Source organism: Microtus oregoni, unplaced genomic scaffold (genome assembly GCF_018167655.1).
Source record: "Microtus oregoni isolate MIOR12 unplaced genomic scaffold, Mior012 000001F_ref0000356, whole genome shotgun sequence".
Lineage (NCBI taxonomy): Eukaryota > Metazoa > Chordata > Mammalia > Rodentia > Cricetidae > Microtus > Microtus oregoni.
The window spans coordinates 56,918,716-56,932,288 of NW_024543060.1; the positions used below are offsets into that span (position 1 = coordinate 56,918,716).

General features: G+C 43.1%; 1 protein-coding gene across 2 annotated transcripts in view; it reads right to left on the reverse strand.

Annotated features, from left to right (window-relative positions):
* The window catches only part of Hmga2 (high mobility group AT-hook 2), a 113,863-nt gene that overhangs the window by 95,352 nt on the left and 4,938 nt on the right, over positions 1-13,573 (reverse strand). For both annotated transcript variants that reach the window (XM_041673895.1, XM_041673903.1), the window contains exon 3: positions 4,232-4,282. In XM_041673895.1, the coding sequence (XP_041529829.1) occupies positions 4,232-4,282 (51 nt within the window). The remainder of the gene's footprint in view (positions 1-4,231; positions 4,283-13,573) is intronic.

The window sequence follows — 13,573 nt, forward strand, 5'->3', positions numbered from 1 at the left end:
TCTTTGCCTCTCACCTCTGACATGTTCAGACAGAGAATGAAAATCTGGAAACCCACATCTAATAATAGATCTGAAATCTAATCAAACCAGAGGAGAGAATAGACCAAAGGAGGCAGTGGACAGTAGACGTATTCCTAACCATCTCTAATGAGCATGCTCATGGAGTCACTGGGCTCACTGGTTCCCCACCCTTTCCAAGGGTCAGGACTGATGCCAGGTTCTCCTCAGATCTACATATTTTTGGTGAACCAACCCAACTACTGACTGCAGTTACAATAAACGCTCTTTTCAAGGCCAGCGACGGGAGTCTGTAAGATTAATAGAACAGGGTGTGTGCCTGGTGCCTCCTTTTGTGAAGTGGCAGCTGAGGAGCCGCCAACGCTTGCCATAGCTGATAACCCAAGGAAGGAGTCAAGACTGGGAAGAATGATAACATGAATTTCAAGGTGGTGGGCATGGTTGCTCTGCGGGACAGTTTAGGATGAAGAAGCAAACACCACTAGTAAACTAAGGAAAGCCCATTGTGAATGAGAGGTTTGTTAACGAGGTGGGTGAGATTCCAGTCTGATGAGCAATAATCAACGACACGGCCACATCTGCACAGTTGGGAATGCGGATGAAGACAACTGCTGTGTCCAGCAGCAGACAGGAGTGTCTGCTAAAAAGGGAATCTGCTGCTTTACTCCAGGACTGTGTTGCGTACATTGTCAACTAGAGAGCCTCCGTTTGGTCCTAAACAGCCCAGTTTTCTCTTTTCTTTCATTTCTCCTTCACCATTCCTTTATTAGACACAAGCATACTGTGTGTCCTTCCTTCCTTCCTTCCTCGAACTAAATAACCAATGTTCTGTTTTGTTCAGCATCAGATGGAGCTGGTGTGGGAGAAGGCACCGGCTCTGTGAAAATGCCTCTTCCTCCATTAGTGGCATGTTCGTTCCGCTCTCCTCTTAAAAATCAAGTAGGGGATTTTGCTCTCATTGGTTGAATTAAAAAGCTCAATGACATACACTGCCTGCACACTCTGCTCACTTGGGGACTGTCAATGTTTTTCAATTATCATTGTGAAACCAAAGACAGGTTTGTAACTTTTTTGTAAGTAGCTGTTACATGTAGGGCAACCTGTCTTAAGTAGGGGTAAATTATACTGGAAAAGAACGAATCGTTAAATCCCTTCAAGTCAAGTATCTTCTTATTTAAATAAACTTATTTTTAAAAAGATTTATATGATATATATATGTATGTATGTATGTATTAGCAAAAGAACTTTAAAGCAAAATCTACAACAATAAAGGGAACAATTTGGCCTCTAAACCAAATACCAAGTCAATCCAGTCAGTTCAAAAAGATATCTACAACTCAAGGAAACAGTGGATGCAACTGTTGGAAGATTCATACTTTGCATAAAGCCCAAGGCCACTTCCTATGGGAAACGCAGTGACATATTCCTCCCTACAAACGTTCTCAGCAAATGATGCCACTGAACAGAATGCCTTGCTGGGCTGACTGCACAGTCACCTACAGGAGCTGTGCAAGCAAAGAGGAAACACGTTGTCTAGAAAAAATAGACCATTTCCTTTCAATTCCCCTCCGAAGCAGAGCGACTCTTCTTCTGAGACCAAACTGGGGGCTTGCTGCAATGCGCCACACAAAAACCTTCCAGTCGCACAGCCAGTAAAAATTAGAAGCCAGGTGAGTCAGAAAGAGTCCCACAGCTGTTCCCAGGAAGCCAGGATCTCCATGGTTGATACTTCCCAGGCGCTCTCACCCAGCGTGAAGATCATATGTCTAGAATCCAGGTACCCTCCAAGAAACAAGAACCCCTTTAGAAAAGCATTGCACACACCCTTGACGTGCTCTAGATTTGATAGGAACCGCTGTGTGCGGCACCAAGGAAGTGGGTATAGGCTGGAGGGGTCTGGAGCACTGCAGTGGGCTGCAATCAACTCACTGACCGGTGCCAGGGCTGCAGACAGTTTCTGAGGAGAACAGACGTGACTAAGGTCCACGGAGGTTAAACTCCGAGGATATTAGAGGAGCGGCTGATCAGGACCCCTGAGAGGGTCACATATCAGATATCTGCATTACGATTCATAACAGCAGCAAAATTACAGTTATGAAGTAGCAACGAAATAATTGTATGGTTGGGGTCCCCACATGAGGGATAGTACTGAAGGGTTACAGTGTTAGAAAGCTGAGAATCATCGTATCAGAGGGTACCCCAAAGGCGTTAGGAATGGAAAGCAGAGACTTATAACAACTGGTTGACTTTCTCTTTTAACAGCTTACATCTTATTTCATTGTAGTCCTGCTAATCCTATGACTTCAAAGGTCACATCTATTGACTATTCTGTTGCCTACTAGCAAAAGTATGCAGGTCTCCCTTGTTGAGTCATCCCGAGGATGGGGTGCCCTTTTGGGGCTCAGATGCTTAGGAAATAGCAAGCCTGCACTTAATCCGTGTGCACCAGCCGCCTTGCTCACACTGTGTTCTCTAGAGTGGAACCGTGGCGGGACTTTCTGATTTCTAGAGGTAAGTTTGTGGTTCTTTCCAGGTTACTGACCCATGAGTACAGCTAAGAAGACCAAGACCATCCGGTTACAGTGTGAGCTGTCCGAGGACACTCATAGACAGGACCAGACTTCCAACTAATCAAAGGACCTGAAGTTAAGAGGCCTTCCAATTCTAGGCCCTGAATTTCAGAGGTGTGGCTAAATGCTGAGGGTCTTAGCAGACACGCTCTGCTCCACCCTGTCCATACTCATAATGTCCATAAGCACAATGAAACAGTTGATGATCCATACTACTGTGCTCCCAGAACATAGATGTAGCAGCAACAGATAACCATAGGTACAACACAGGTAACACACCCACTGTTCATGGAACCCACACCTGCAATGTGATCCATAGCTCAGGGGAACACATTTCACAATGTTAAAAAGCAAACAAACAAATAAAACAAATGTGCCGGAAACAAGTAACAAGAATGTTTCTTTGCGCAGCAGGATGAGGTGGGGGTGGAAGGATCAGATCAGAGACAGTTAATTGTCCTCAAATATTTGAAGGCTTACTGAGAATGAAGTGGGGGCGGGGTCTGAATTTCAGGAGAGACAGGGGTTGATTCTTAAGTCCTGAGCATTTGTGACAGGAAGAGGTGGCCTAGGGACAGTGTGATTCCTTTGTTTAAGGCAATAGGGCATAGAGTGGAGGATGGCCTGGGAGATAAGCCTGGGGGAGAATTCCCTCATTGGAAAACAGGCTCCATAAACTGCCTTTACTTTTAAGGTTCCACTGCAACGCGTAAGATGTTTTTAATCTAAAGATCATCCCCCGCTCCTTGTGCTAAGAAATCTAATCCCAACACATGCGGAGCGGAGGAGGAAAAAAAAAAAAACACAAGATGAATAAATTAAATGAAAGGGAACACCGAGGTATAAATAGAAAGTGAAGCAGAGAACAGCAAACTAAGGCGGGAAATGCAACCCAGCAGGGCAGGAAAGAAACCGTAAAAGGTGGAGGGAGGCGGAGCCAACCAGAGCAGCACTTTCGGGGAGGAGAGGCAAAAAAGTAAGTAACGAAGACAGGCTGGGGCCAGGCAACGCCTGCCACCTTCTTGAGAAACAGCTCCCTTTACCCTGTCTGTGGAAAGACCTTCCAGGGAAGGTGGGTCACGTGCCTGGCACCGAGGCCTCTGTAGTCCCCATGTAGAATGACAATTAAGGCTGGGGCTGCTGGAGATCACACCTATTTCCTGAAGAAACCAATGTGATAAAGAACATGCAAAGCATCAGAAAATGAGACTAGGCCAAAGCAAAAGCCAGAGAGGAAACCGCAAAGAGAAAAACATTAAAAAAAAAAAAAGTTACCCCATTCATGTTTCATCTGAATTTTATCACCATAGAAATCAGCTTCTGAGGGCTCCCAGTGAGTTTAACTCCAGTTACTCAACCTGTAAACAAATCATCCCTGTGGCCCCTGGCAGGAAGAGCAGAGACTCCTTTGATGTGGGAAGAGAGAGGAAGGAGTCACCTCCAGGGAGCAGAGGCAGGGAGCTCTGGAACCAAAGGGTAAGAAACATCATAGGTCATGTGCCTCAAAGATCTTCCAAAGATTCTAGCATGCCAGAAGTTACCAATTCGCGTCATCCATGAAACACAACTTTCTTTTTCATTTTAATTTTTTTAAAGAAACATTTTTTTCCTTTTAAGAGGGAAAACTGTATCTCAGTACTCACCCATTTCCTAGGTCTGCCTCTTGGCCGCTTTTCTCCAATGGCCTCTGCTTTCTGAAAAAAACGAAAAAAGGAAGTCATGTGGTCTCCTGCCTGACATTATTTACAAGTGCTGGGCCAAGAGTTCTGCTTCCAGGTAGAATGTTCTGGACTGCAGATGAAGTATCAAGCCTGTCTGAACAACCTCTTCCTCTTGTTTCAGTGACCGCTTCTTCTTCGCTGTTGGCCAAATGATAAAGAGGTATCTATGCAACCCCCTCACCACAAAGGACTCCCATGGAGTGATCTCCTCTGAGATGCCTGACTACGCTCTTGGGAAATCTCCCTCGCCTTTGTTTCTAATCAGACAAAAGAAATATTCCCACATCCCATAACTTATGCAAATTAATATTTTACAGCACAAACATTCTTTCAATGGTCAAGACTCTCCAATTACAACTAGCTACAAAAGTTAATATACACACATTGATTTTAAATAATAAAGCGGTTCTCTCTAGACTGCTATAGAAAGCAAGTCTGTACTTAAGAAATAACACATAAACACTTTAATAAGAAACAGTGAACATCTACCAACTTCTGCATGGCTAATTTCCTGTTCTCTGCCCAAAACGATCACCTGCTAATTAATCAGTTGCCTGATCTATAGATAGGTAGGTAGGTAGATGATAGAAAGATGGATAGATGATAGGTAGGTAGGTAGATAGATAGATGATAAATAGATAAAGAATTTTTAAAAACAGCAAAAATCACCAATAGTTGTCCCAGAGATCTAAACCATAGCGACACAAAAGTTATTAAAGTGGGCATTATTAACAATAACTCTTCACTCAACGAGTCTGGCATGACTCTACTTCCTGTTATTTTTAGAAATTGTTTCATTGCTATATTGCATAGAATTTTCTGATACTAGGTATTTATTTCTATTCTAGTTCCAATTTTACATTCGTAAAGCAATTAGTCTTAGTCACCACTTACTCCATTCCTTAAGCGTGTCAATGCACACACAGACAACTCTCTTATTATAAAAAGCACACGTTTATACTTTTCTGAAAGAGGGAATCTGAGTACTTATTGTTTGTGTATAAGAATTATACACTGGGGCTGGAGAGATGGCTCAGAGGTTAAGAGCATAGTCTGCTCTTCCAAAGGTCCTGAGTTCAATTCCCGGCAACCACATGGTGGCTCACAACCACCTGTAATGAGGTCTGGTGCCCTCTTCTGGCCTGCAGACACACACACAGAATATTGTATACACAATAAATAAATAATAAAAAAAATTATACACAAAAATGATATCCAAGACCTCTCATGCAAGAATCTAGGCAGACTGAGTCAGGACAACTTGTTTGGCAATGTAGTTTTACCTGAGCTAACAGCCAGTGGGACTTGGTACAGTGATACTAAAATGAAATATTTAAAGCCTATATTGACTAATAAAACCTTCCTTTCTTCAACTTATCTATAAAAGCAGATAAACATAAATGACAAGATAAATAGACGATTGATAGAGAGAGAGATAGTTGGATGGCCGAATAGATAGACAGACAGATAGATAAAAAGATGGATGATTAAATGGATGGATAGATGAGACTGACAGACAGACAGACGGCAGTTTGATAGATAATAGACAGGCAATTTGATGATACCTTCATTGCTATCACAATTGTCAGAAGCTCTATATGATTTGATGTTACCTCAAATTTATTAAGCATTAAAAACACTCTGGTCTAAGTTGGGTCACTTTAGTCCTTATAGCAGGCTTGTAATAGGAGCATTATGATTTCATTTACTTTGCAGATGAGTGACTAAATCCTAGATGTGTTAGGTCATACATCATGCCTGTAAGTGATGGGAATGAGATTTGAACCCAGCTCTGTCTGACTTTTAAACCTCTTCCCAGTACTGGAGAAGGCCCTGGTAACAGAGCCATTGACTTGGCTTGTTTTTGAGAATGAAAAGAAATTCAGTAGCTCATAGCATCTTTCACTGTCAGGATTGGCTGTCGATGTTCCCAGCTTTGTTGGAGGTCAACCAGGGATTTCTTTATGGTCAAAGTTAGTGCCCTGCCTCACCTTTAGTCACGAGAGCATGGGTTTTAAGGTATGTGCAAGCTGGGGATGACCAGAAAACCACACAATCTTTCTCAATTGTCCCCTGGAGGGATATGAAGGTGTCATGCTTTGGAAAGCTTAGGTAGGAAGACCTTTCTCAGATAGTCTAGCTCTATGACTAGGGATAGGTCCCTGGAAGCCTTGATTTCTATTTCCTCTGTAAAGTAGAGATGAGCTTTGAGGGGACATCAAGGCCTTTGGGACTGCCCGTCCTAAACAAGATCCTCCAGAACGACTTTTCATACCTAACAAGATAGAAGGCTTAAAAGGTAGAGTTTCCCTTCAGGTTAGTCCAATCCCACAGACAAGTATGCTCAAACGTCTCCTTTAGAAGGCAGCTCTGAAGGAGTGCCTGGCTGGTATACAGTGAGTTAGGAGGGCTCACAGGCCCAGCGCTCTGGAGTGGATCTTTGGAAGTAACTATAAGATAATTGTACGGAGTTTACCCAGTAATGAATTACAGGAACATGAAACAGAAGTCCTTTCTCATGGGAACTGGGTGGTCCATGGGCTGGCAGGGAGGCTGCTATTAACCTTGAAGGTAACAGTGCTCTACCAGGGATTTCTGTATAATTCTCACATCCTGGAGCTATGGTATGACCTGAGTGTATCTGAAATCTCCTGAAGACAAGGAGTTCTCTAAAAAGGGCTTCTCTGCATTTTCAAGACAGAGAAAACAGATCTCTCAAAGAGAGAGGGGAGAGGAAGCCTTGCAAACCCGATAACTTTTAAATGAGGGTCCCGTTTACAAAAAGCCCATTGAGAAATAAAATTCATACCATTAACAAAAGGGCACAAGTCCACGATTATCACTTCGACTTGTTAAAAGTAAACTTGCTCCTTGGTCATGGAGGCTGGTGTCCCATGTAAACTGAAACCCTCTTCTGAGATGACATCTAGAAGCAACAAGCTGGCTGCACTGTGTGGTCCCTATCTGGGAGGCTTGATTGTTCTTTAAAACCCACATTACTGAACTGCTCTGATCAAACTTCACAAAGTCTGCAAAACAAACTGGGGTTTTCGTGTGTAAACGAGGTTTACTCCAGGATGTTCAGATACTGGAAAACAGCCTCTCTCTCTCTCTCTCTCTCTCTCTCTCTCTCTCTCTCTCTCTCTCTCTCTCTCTCTGTGTGTGTGTGTGTGTGTGTGTGTGTGTGTGTGTGTATGTGTGCGTGTTCAATACTCTTTGGAGCACTGTCTTTCAGAGAAGGAAAACAAAACATGGAGTGTATTTTTTTAAGACATCAACGTACACAAAACGGTAAAAGCGAATGTTTGCCTTGTCTTTGCTGGGATGGGCTTTGGTTCTGTATTCCATACATGTATAATTGAGACCTATCTAGTTCTAAGTGTTTTCAGCTTTTATAGAGGGCTGCAGGGAGAACCAGTAGGTTTTCTGCCTTTGTGAAAACTGAAATTTCAGACTTTTGCCAGCACTGTGACACAAGTGTCCACATCCCTCACACCACAGCGGACTCCAGCTTTCTTCCTCTGCGCTCCCCATTCGATTCTGCCTGCCTTTGTAAAGTGCCTCGTTCAGAATCATGTCCTAGACTTTACATGTTTAGGAGCAGCTTCATGAAAATGGGGGAGAGTGACGCTTCCTTTAAAAAGTGCTGGGTGTTGAAGTTTGTGAGTATATTCCATATTTTAAAACACTTAAAAAGGAAATTTTGCCTGTAAACATCTCCCTTGAATTTGGAAAGGGGAATTATGGTTAGCACAGATATATTAGAGATGGTATTCACTACCAGTTTGTGAAAGGAAGAAAAAAAGGGATAAAAGAAGGGAGGAAGGGGAGAGGAAGAAGAGAGACAGTGGGGAGGGAGGAGCCTGGGATGTGAAAAGCACTGGTGTTTTGTTTCTCCATTACCATCAAAAGTTTGGTAGAACTTCAAAACCATCTCTGGTAATCCTTTCATTTGACAAATAAGAATACATTTGTTTTATTACAGTCCCCAAACTTGGTGGATTATTGGGGGGCCCAAAGTCTCTGCGTATTCCTGGCAGAAGACACACATTTTTCTGCCCTCCTGTCTTAGAGAGCTGCACTTCAAGTTACCCCCACTTTTAACCCAGTCTGTACCTCAAGTCATTGAGGAAGATGACCGACACCAACCACATTGTGGTTGGTAGTATACGACACCCTGGTCAGCCCCCAGAGTGAGAAGGATGAGGGTTCAGAGTTGAACACTGGGCATGTGTCGGTCTGCAATTGTGAATCAGTGTTATCATTTGTGCAGACCACAGCGAGAATTAAAGAAGTAATCTATTCACGAAGGGCCAGACAAGACTGCAGTGTGGCAGAGACAGACGTACTACCACTCCACTGCGCTGAACACCACCCTCACCAAGAGTCCCCGCCTGTCTGCAGCTCTCACAGTGACAACTCCTCCTTTTCACTTTGTGGGAGATTCTGTGCCCACCTTCCCAGGGAGCAGACCCTAGACTCAGCCTAATGTCAAGACATTATCTTTGCTGGGATAGTCTCAGTTATAAAACCGAAAGGCCATAGGCAAGGTGTGAGAAGAAGAAAGATTTTTTTTTTTTAAGACCAAGGAAATAAAGTTTTGAAAAGAAGAAGGCTCCTTAGGATACTGAGTAAGAGCAAAATATTTTCAGTATTCCTATTAAGACATGAACAGGAGCAGGGCTGAGACTTAAGAGACTAACTCAAGGCTAACTTTAGGTCAAGCTTAGACAGTTAGATAGCTGTTCAATTGTTACAATTATAAATGCTCTCATCGCTGGGCGATGGTGGCGCACGCCTTTAATCCCAGCACTCGGGAGGCAGAGGCAGGTGGATCTCTGTGAGTTCGAGCCCAGCCTGGTCTACAAGAGCTAGTTCCAGGACAGGCTCCAAAGCCACAGAGAAACCCTGTCTCGAAAAACCAAAAAAAAAAAAAAAATGCTCTCATCTTATTTTTGAGTTGTAGTGGGCGTTACCTACAAGCCGGACATCCCAACTTCAAACCAGGAGGTATGTGAACACAGAACAAGAACTAGGGATTTTTTTTAAAAACCAACTGCATGGGTTGGTTTCATATATTTGTATTTTGAATTGTTTAAAAGACTAACCCCTGTTTGAACCCAATAGTTTGCAGGATTTTAAGAGTATATGAAACATAAGGACATCTAATCAAAATCTAGAAACATAAATAATTTCACCCAGCTTCTCTCAAAACAAAAAACAAAAAAACAAAAACAAAAACCATAAGCAGTGTAAGCCAATAGTCATTGGAACTGAATTCAACTGGACCAATCATTTGGAATAAACATCAAGTAAATTCTCCTTTCACCATTTTGATAACCTAGTTCTGGATTTCCCAAGATTATGTGCGATCATTTTTAGTCTTGAAAAGATGCTACAATTTGCTCACATATTATATTTTCAGTGAGAATTAGAAGAACATGTCCTCATCTGTTGCAGCTCACACTCAGTTTTCCAAGGAAACCCTTACGTGAGTTCTCCTGTCAATATTTTTGCACATGTCTGCTTCTACATACGTATGCAGTAAGTTAAAACCAAGCACAACATTTTGGAAGAGTTCTTGTGTTCAGGGTTGGAGACGTTCCTACTCTAAATTGTTTCCCTACCTCTTTTGCAATCAAATAAAATAGCAGTAATATAGTATAGAGGTTCACAGGAAAGGCTGGGAGTGTGGCTCAGTAGTAAGACACTGTCCTAGGATGTGCAGCGTCCTGGACTTCATTTCCAGGACTAAAGATAAACAAAGAAATAATAGAATATGCCATTCAAAGTTGTTCTGTGTGTTAGAGCCATAAAAATAAATATAAACCAGTTTAAAAATATCGCTGCCTCTCTGTTCCCCTTTCTCTAGTGGTTAGCTGAGCACAGATGCTCAGTTGAGAGTCTTAAGTGTTAGGAGTTCTGAATTTTAGTTTCCACCCTCGTGTAAGCTGTGTGGTTCTCAGGGGGAACTCTGGAAACTGTAAAAGAAAGAAACAAATAAAAGTCAATTCACAAGACAAAACAGGTTGGAATGACTTAACCAGCATAAATGCTCTTCCTCAACCTCCTACTCTTCACAAAGAATTGAAATGCAATAGGATCCCAGGCAGGAACATTCAGATCTGTTAAGACTCTGAGATAGGAATGAGCCAAGGTTATAGGTCAACTAAAGTAAGGGGAACTTAGGAGAAAAGAGTCAAGAGTTCAGAGGGCTGGTAGTTTCTGGGGGCCCGGCAGTAGTGGCGCATGCCTTTAATCCCAGCACTTGGAAGGCAGAGGCAGGCGGATCTCTGTGAGTTTGAGGCCAGCCTGGTCTACAAGAGCTAGTTCCAGGACAGGCTCCAAAAGCTACAAAGAAACCCTGACTTGAAAAAAAAAAAAAAAAACCCCAAAAACCAATCCTGATGGATCTGAATCTCCCCTCTTTGCATCATGACCTCAGTTGACTTGATGACAGACACTGTCATATGGTATTAACAGCTGCATTCAGGCTTTTCCATCCCAGGCAATGTTTAGTTCAAAAAATACCAAGAAAGTGGAGGTAGCAGTTGCACCCTTCCTCCGTGACACAGTCTTAGGGGTACTCTCTAGAGCCCCGCACCCTTCCTCCATGACACAGTCTTAGGGGTACTCTCTAGAGCCCTGCACCCTTCCTCCATGACACAGTCTTAGGGTACTCTCTAGAGCCCCGCACCCTTCCTCCATGACACAGTCTTAGGGGTACTCTCTAGAGCCCAGCACCCTTCCTCCATGACACAGTCTTAGGGGTACTCTCTAGAGCCCCGCACCCTTCCTCCATGACAGTCTTAGGGTACTCTCTAGAGCCCAGCACCCTTCCTTCATGACACAGTCTTAGGGGTACTCTCTAGAGCCCAGCACCCTTCCTCCATGACACAGTCTTAGGGTACTCTCTAGAGCCCCGCACCCTTCCTCCATGACACAGTCTTAGGGTACTCTCTAGAGCCCCGCACCCTTCCTCCATGACACAGTCTTAGGGTACTCTCTAGAGCCCCACACCCTTCCTCCATGACACAGTCTTAGGGTACTCTCTAGAGCCCAGGACCCTTCCTCCATGACACAGTCTTAGGGTACTCTCTAGAGCCCCGCACCCTTCCTCCATGACACAATCTTAGGGTACTCTCTAGAGCCCAGGACCCTTCCTCCATGACACAGTCTTAGGGGTACTCTCTAGAGCCCAGCACCCTTCCTCCATGACACAGTCTTAGGGTACTCTCTAGAGCCCCGCACCCTTCCTCCATGACACAGTCTTAGGGTACTCTCTAGAGCCCCGCACCCTTCCTCCATGACACAGTCTTAGGGGTACTCTCTAGAGCCCTGCACTTTTCCTCCATGGCACCAGTCTTAGGGTACTCTCTAGAGCCCAGCACCCTTCCTCCATGACACAGTCTTAGGGGTACTCTCTAGAGCCCAGCACCCTTCCTCCATGACACAGTCTTAGGGGTACTCTCTAGAGCCCTGAATCTCACGCAAGAGCTTCCCGCCCATTAGCACACAGAGGGGTGCTAATTAAATCATATTAGCACTGTAGAAACTACAGGCTGGAACTTTATGATCACCCCCAAGTCATCTTTGACAAAAGTCAAGGAAGGGTGCCAGGCTCAAAAGAAAATCCTGTCCTCACACAGCAACCAGACTCTGCAGTTACTATGAAATGGTCATTAAGACCCACCTCTCTTCTTTATTCCTAAAATGTCTGTGATTAATATTAGTAAAATTTTATGAGGAAAAAACCCTAATCAGTTCCAGGAATGCCAATGATGTGGAAAATGACCTGGTCTACAGAGTACCCAGGTAACCTCAGGGCTTATTTACAGTGTATATGAAGATGAAAAGGCATGTTTATTCTGAATGCATTATTCAAAGCGTTCACACTTTACCCAGCTACAACTGTCATTCTATGCTCTGTCCCCTAGTCTGGCCATTATATCTCCAGTGAAAGGCAGGGGCTAAGCAAAATTCTAACATTATGAAATGGGGGTACCTCCTGCTTGAAATCTTCCTATTAAAATTTAACTCAACCTCAGAAACACACTCACCCCTACAAGCCTCTGAACGAGACCCACTTTGAAGCTTGAAGATCTATCTGCTTGTGACCTGAAGCAGAGGACTTTAGTGCCAGCCCCTCCAGTTTTCTCTCCTGATTAAAAAGAATCAACAAAACCCTAAACATAAGGGAGATGATGCCTTCCTGTCCCCAAGAAAGCAAAATGGGAAAATACAGAGCATCTCCAGGAAGCCCAGCCAGTAGAGGAAACCAAAGCACAGCACAAAGATCAGAAGGTAGCCAATCAGAGGTGTACCTCGACCTAGAAACAAAAGAATGTGAAGGCAAAGGCACACACTTGCATACTCAGATAAATCAACTTCTGATTTCTTTTTATTAAGGCTGCACTCAGACTGGAAGAGCCCCAGGAAAGACTATTATGGACACACAAGGGTTATCCATGAAATTAGTTCTGATGGAAGAATAATTATCTTCTCTTCCATAAATTCTAAACATGACAAATTGCTTCTTTATAGATTTGTTTCTTGTACATATTACACAAATCAACTTCCTATTGAAATTTAAAGGATAGTTATATTAGTACTCACTCATCCACCTGGTCTTGCAACATTCTGCATGTATTGTCAAGTTTCTCACTGCTAATTTCCTAATGAGAAGTTTTGTTTTCAAGTGCCCCAAGGCCAGTTGCTCAGCCCAAGCATAAACTTAAGAGAAAAGAAAAAGTTCAAAGCAGCAAGAAAAATTTAAACAGCATTGTGAGAACTCTAGTGTGCATCCCATCTCCTCAAGTACCTGCCAGGTGTGTGTGTGTGTGTGTGTGTGTGTGTGTGTGTGTGTGTGAGAGAGAGAGAGAGAGAGAGAGAGAGAGAGAGAGATTGATTCCCAGAGTGCAGAAAAAATATTCACTTAATTAATTATACTGAAGGCTTTCCCATGTGTTCAGCTCAGTCTAATAGGGTATTTTCATCTAGCATGTTTTGAACTGCATAACTCTTTCTAAAAAGGTTTTCAGTTTAAAATCATAATGAGCATAAGTCTTGTTCGAATACAATAAAATACACAGTTAATAACCTAACCATGTGTGTAGAGGCATAGGAACACCCTCCATAAAAACTGATTTAAAAGTGAAACCCTTTCACTTTTATCCACTCCAGGAATGACTTATCAATGCCCTCACTCAAATGAAGTATAATTTATAAAATTGAAGAAAAGTAATAGTCGTGTTCTAAGATAAT